Source organism: Petaurus breviceps, unplaced genomic scaffold (assembly GCF_028583685.1).
Source record: "Petaurus breviceps papuanus isolate PSGF00001 unplaced genomic scaffold, PetGlider_PUasm1.0 38, whole genome shotgun sequence".
NCBI classification, from domain to species: Eukaryota; Metazoa; Chordata; class Mammalia; order Diprotodontia; family Petauridae; genus Petaurus; species Petaurus breviceps.
The window spans coordinates 38,236,101-38,242,100 of NW_027186304.1; the positions used below are offsets into that span (position 1 = coordinate 38,236,101).

Below are 6,000 nucleotides of genomic sequence, written 5' to 3' on the forward strand. Positions count from 1 at the left end.
TATTATTTGTTATTCGTCAGTCATTTCTGTAATGTCCAGCTCTCCATGACTCCATTTGGGGTTTTCCTGGCAAATATACTGGAGTGATTTGCCATTTCCTTCTCTAGCTGATTTTCCAGATGAGGAAACTGAAGCAAACAGGGTTAAGTGACTTTCCCAGCGTCACACAGCTAGTTAAGGGTGTAAGGCCAGATTTAACTCAGGAAGATGAGTCTTCCTGACTCCAGGCCCAGTGCCGTATCCACTGTGCCACCTAGCTGCCCCCATTATTTTTATCACTAGTCTTTTATTAATGAAAGCAGTTCCTATTTTTAAAATGTGAGTCACATAGATGCTTGCATTTCTATTCTGTGCTGTTCCCTATTTCCTTTTGGGGGACTGTGCTGGGTTGGGAGAATTGTGTTTTATTGATTAAAATACATAAAACAGCAGAAACCATTTCATTGTTGTCTTTGTGTCCATAGTACCCAGCAAGGTACCTGACCCATAGTAGACACAAGCTTGGGATCTGATCAGTTAGCTTAATGTTCAACTCTATATCCCCATCTTCTATGTGATCCATCCAATAAACATTTATCGAGTGTCTACTATGTGCCATAATAGCTAGGGATACAATTAATAAAAAGGATCCCCTGTCCTCAAGGAGCTTACAGTCTAATGAGGGAGGGACGATGCACAAAGGGAGATAGGAAGGGGGAGAGAGTGGCCTTGAAACCAGGAAGACCAGAAGATGCAGAGTGGAGGGACTTGAGAGAGTCCAGTATCTGTTCTCTATAGAGGAAGGCATTGGGAGGAGTTTGCTACTCCACCCTCTAGCCCTCCAATCAGAGGGGAGACGAGGCTGAAGGAGGGGGTGTCAATCACGGCTTGACTTAGCAGCATGGTGGTAAGATTAGAAGTGATGAACTCATCCTGGGAGGGGCAGCTTCTTCTGTGGAGTTGAAACCAGGAAGAGCAGCAGAGTGGAGGGAGCTGAGTGACCCTTCTTCCCTTCTGGATATATTCCTTGTGCTTCCGTTTGGGGAAAGCTTCCTCAATGATTATTTGAATGGAGGTGCACATCTAAATTGGTGGAAAGGGGAGATCTTGCCAATTAATCAGCTAGTATTGATTAAACATCATGTCCCAGGCATCATGCCAGGTGCTAACGATGCAAGTGCAGTCACTTAAGGAGCTATTCCTTTCACCTAGTTTTATCATCATCCTCAAACACACAGAATCTGGAAGCCATTACCGTTCCTTCAAGGACCCCAATTGATAAATGGTCAAAGGATATGAACAGGCAGTTTTCAGAGGAAGAAATTAAAACTATCTATAATCATATGCAAACATACTCTGAATCACTATTGATTAGAGAAATGCAAATCAAAATAACTCTGAGGTGCCACATTACACCTATCAGATTGATTAACATGATAGAAGAAGAAAATTATATATGCTGGAGATGTGGGAAAATTGGAACACTAATGCATTGTTGGTGGATGTGAAGTGATCTAACCATTCTGGAGAGCAATTTGGAACTATAACCAAAGGGCTATAAAAATGTGCATACTCTTGAACCCAGCAATACCACTTCTAGGTCTATATCCCAAAGAAATCATAAAAATGAGAAAAGGATCCACATGTACAAAAATATTTATAGCAGGCCTTTTTGTGGTGGCCAAGAATTATAAATTGAGGGGATGCCCATCAATTGGGGAATGGCTAAACAAGTTGTGGTATATGAATGTAATGGAATACAATTTGTGCTACCTGCAAAGACTTGAATGAACTGATGCTGAGTGAAGTGAGTGGCACCAGGAGAACATTGTACACAGCCACAATGTATGATGACTAACTTTGATAGACTTATCTCTTCTTCAAGGATCCAAGACAGCTCCAAAGGACTCATGATAGAAAATGCTGTCCACATCCAGAAAAAGAACTATGGAATCTGGATGAAGATTGAAGCATATTATTTGAGTGCTCTCTCTCTCTCTCTCTTTTTTTCCTTTTTTTGTTTCTTCTTTCTTGTATTTTTTCCCCATTGGTTTTAATTTTTCTTTACAACATGACTAATGTGAAAATAGGTTCAATGTGAACATATATGGAAAGTCTATATCAAATTACATGCCCTCTTTGGGTGGGGGGAGGGGAGAAATGGGGAGAAAATTTGGAATTCAAAATCTTATAGAAAAGAATGTTGAAAACAAAAAATAAATATTTTTTTGCAGAGAGGAAGGCATGGCTATTGAGGTTAAGTGACTTGCCCAAGGCCACATGGCTAGTAAGTGTTAAGTGTCTGAGAAAGGATTTGAACTCAGGTCCTCCTGACTCCAGGGCTGGTGCTCTGTTCCACCTAGCTGCCCCTAAATAAACAATTAAAATAAAAACATTCCTTCAAGAGAAATAAGAGAGATGAGTAATACAGGGTAATGCCAGAGGGATTTGCAATAACACATGTTCTTAATGCATTTAAATAAAGTTAATTTATGAGATAGAGGATGTGTCTTGGGGTTAAAAAATAACCCTTTCTTTAAATGAAACTTTTGTGTTACCTGAGAACTCAGAAACATCAGGTACCTTTTGCATTATTTTCTTTCAACAGCACCAAATTTGTATTATACCAGTGGGAGAATTCTCTACAGAATATGTGAAACCCAATGTACACTGCATTGCCAGTTATGGGAGATTTGTTAATCAAAGGTACGTGCTTCCTCTCCTTTCCCCTCTCCCTTTAATCTTTTCTAACACAGAGAAAGACTTAAGCTCAGAGTTGTGCCTAGCAGGATGTTTTAATCCCTTTGTGACTGAAATATTGCATTTGACTTCAGAAATCATTCATAGGTCATTTTGTTAAAGGTCAGTGCTTGTTATAAAACAAAACCAAAAGCTTAATCTCTGCAGCATGTTCAGAAGGCCACAGAATCAGGAAGCAGAAACGTCAGTGTTCAGGGGAAGTAGCCTAGACTCAGCACCCCGAGGAGAGCAGCCCCCAGTTCTATTCTGAGCCTCATTCGGCTCTGATTCATTCACTACATGACTGGTCAAGTCCTTTTATCTTCTCTTCATGTCTGAGTCTCTTCATTGCTAAGACTGAGATAATCACAGCCTCTCCTCAGTTACCTAATGTATTCTTTTGGGGTTTTGTGGGTCTGTTTTTTGTATGAATTTTTAAAAATAATCTTCATAGGCAATTATGGAGGCAGACACCGGCTCTCTGTGCCAGGACCTAGGAGAAATTAGGGAGGACGTAATGGGAATCAGGGTGTGAATCTGAAATAAATTAAGTATATACTCTGCCTCTCCTGTTTCTTATCCTTATGTTTTCAAGAGATCTTTATAGCACGATATTAATTATGTAATATAATTATAATGTAAATTTTAATCTGTTACATTTGCATAGTCCACTTTTGCTTTTCAAAGGATGTTCACCCTGATTATCTCATTTGATATTCATAACCATTGCTAAGACAGCTAGCTTTAGCTCCAGCCAGGGGTGTTGCAGCCATTCTCATTCTAGCCTCTGAAACTGAGAAATCAGGTTCTTTCCCACATCCTGGCCGCAGACCAGCCTCAGTGCTTTGGGGCAAAAAATAGTCTCCCGGTCAGAACATTCAGTCAGGAAGCAAGTACAGTTTGAAGTGAAGTCTTTGAGCTAGCGGCATAGACTGTAGGAAATGGACAAGACCTCAAAGGTCAGCTAGTCCAAGCCCCCTTACTAAGGCTGAGGAAGGAAAGAAAGAAGCTTTTATTAAGCACCTACTATGTGCCAGCTGCCATGCTAAGTGCTTCATAAATATTATCTACTTTGATCCTTGTAACAATTCTGTGAGGTTGATTCTATTATGATCACCATTTTATAGATGGGGAAACTGAGGCAGAGAGATGAAATTACTTGCCTAGGGTCACCCAGCTAGTAAGTCTCAGAGACTGAATTTGAACTCAGGTCTTTCTTGACTCCAGACCCAGCACTCTCTCCATTGTGCCATCTAGCAACCAGAGAGTTAAAGGGAGCCTAAAGTCACACAGCTAAGTGGCAAAGGCTGAACTCAAACTCAGATCTCCTGGCTCTAGCTCTGCTATTCTTTTCCTAACACTGTGCCATCATTCTGTCTTCTGTGTCCCCTATACTTCCCCTCACCCTTTTGCCTGCCTGATACAGTGTTATGAATAGCAGCACATCAAAGTATAAAGAGTCCTAAGCTTCGAGTCAGGAGGCTGGAGCTTTGCTGCTTATTTCCTGTGGGAACCCCTCTGAACCTCATTTTCCTTATCACCAAAATGGGGGACATCATAAGCGTCCTGCCTACTTCACAGGGTTGGGATAAGGACTAAAAGTGTCACAGTTGTGAGATATCATTGCTAAGAGCTGTTGACAGACCGTTCTCTGTGCTTTCCTTTTGTCTAAAAGTAACACACGGTTTATTTACCCTATCCTTCAGAAAGAGAATTATTTTAAAATTCTATTTTTAGTTCCTCCTGTGTCCCTTTAGCACATGAAACTCCTCCAACAGCATTAGTTTTGGACGCACTAAGTGGTGGAATGCTTCCCTTCGTGCCCCAGGATCCTTCACCTTCTGCATCTGTGTTCCAGGGCATCATCCTGAAGTCACCACAGGTAGCGCACTTCTTCATGAATATGGCTCCCAACAAGTCAGGTTCTGTAAAGGCTTCCTTGTCCACTCCAACCTGAAGTGAAACTGCTTTCTTCCATGTCTCTCCAGCTGTGATTGTGTGCGTAGCTTAATGTGACAACATTTGTTTAGTGCCTGTTATATACAAGGCACTGTGAGTACACACACACACACACACACACACACACACACACACACACACGGAGTCCTTAAATCCAAGGAGATTATATTATACTGGGTGGATATAGGGAAGTTTGCCTGGAATGTAGAATTCATGAAGAGTAGTATGAATTTAGACTGGAAAGGAGTTAGATTGGAGAAAGCTTTAAATGCTAGGTGGAGAAATTGGTATTTTATCCTAGAGGAGTAGTTGTCAAAATATGGTCCTTGGACACTCCCCCTCCCTTCCCTAAGGGACCTTCCCCCAGACCCTTTCAGGGGTCCATGAGGTAAGAGTGTTTTTGTCATCATACTAAGGTGTTATTTGGCTATTAAAATGTTCCTCCCTTTTCCAACTTCATAAGGCTAGGTTTTCTTCACATGCTTTGACAAAAATAATAGTAATGAGATTGAATGAGGAAGTAGGCATGAGAATCCAGCTCTTAATCCATATATTAAAGCAATTTGCAAAACTTTATAAAACAATGCCACTCTTTTCACTAAATTATTTTTGTTTGATAAAATGTAGTTTTTTTATCTTCAAAAAAGTATGTTATGTTAACATGTAATGGGTTTATTATTGTTATTTTTAAATGAATTGAATAATTATTTTTAAAACCATCTTTTTTAATTTGGTAAAATTTTTAATTGTTCTAATTAAATTTAAAAAATTTTAATTTTTCTAATACGGTAAATATTGGTAGATATAACCCACATAAATCAAATATCTTCGAGGTACTCAGTTATTTTTTAGAGTAAAAAGGCAGGGCAGCTAGGTGATGCAGTAAATCTGGAATCAGGAGGACATGAGTTCAAATCTGGCCCCAGACACTTAACACTTACTAACCATGTGACCTTGGGCAAGTCACTTAACCCCAATTGCCCTGCCCTTCCCCTCCAAAAAAAAAGCCAAAAAAAAAGAGTATAAAAGGGTCCTGAGACCAAAATGTTTGAGTACTACTACACTGGAGGCATTGGAGGGACACTTATGCAATCAGACTTGAGGCTTAGGAAGATTATTTTGAAAGCTATATGAGGGGGATGGATTGGAGAGGAGAGGGACCAGAAGTAGGTAAATGAGTTAGGGGAACATTGCAGAAGTTCAGGCAAGAGGTGATAAGAATAAGCTAGGATAGTATAGTATAATAGATAGATAGATAGATAGATAGATAGATAGATAGATAGATAGATAGATAGATAGATAGATAGATAGATAGATAGATAG

General features: G+C 39.9%; 1 protein-coding gene across 2 annotated transcripts in view; it reads left to right on the forward strand.

The window, feature by feature from the left end:
• The window catches only part of LAMA3 (laminin subunit alpha 3), a 343,942-nt gene that overhangs the window by 213,917 nt on the left and 124,025 nt on the right, over positions 1-6,000 (forward strand). For both annotated transcript variants that reach the window (XM_069099797.1, XM_069099798.1), the window contains exons 29-30: positions 2,588-2,685; positions 4,456-4,600. In XM_069099797.1, the coding sequence (XP_068955898.1) occupies positions 2,588-2,685; positions 4,456-4,600 (243 nt within the window). The remainder of the gene's footprint in view (positions 1-2,587; positions 2,686-4,455; positions 4,601-6,000) is intronic.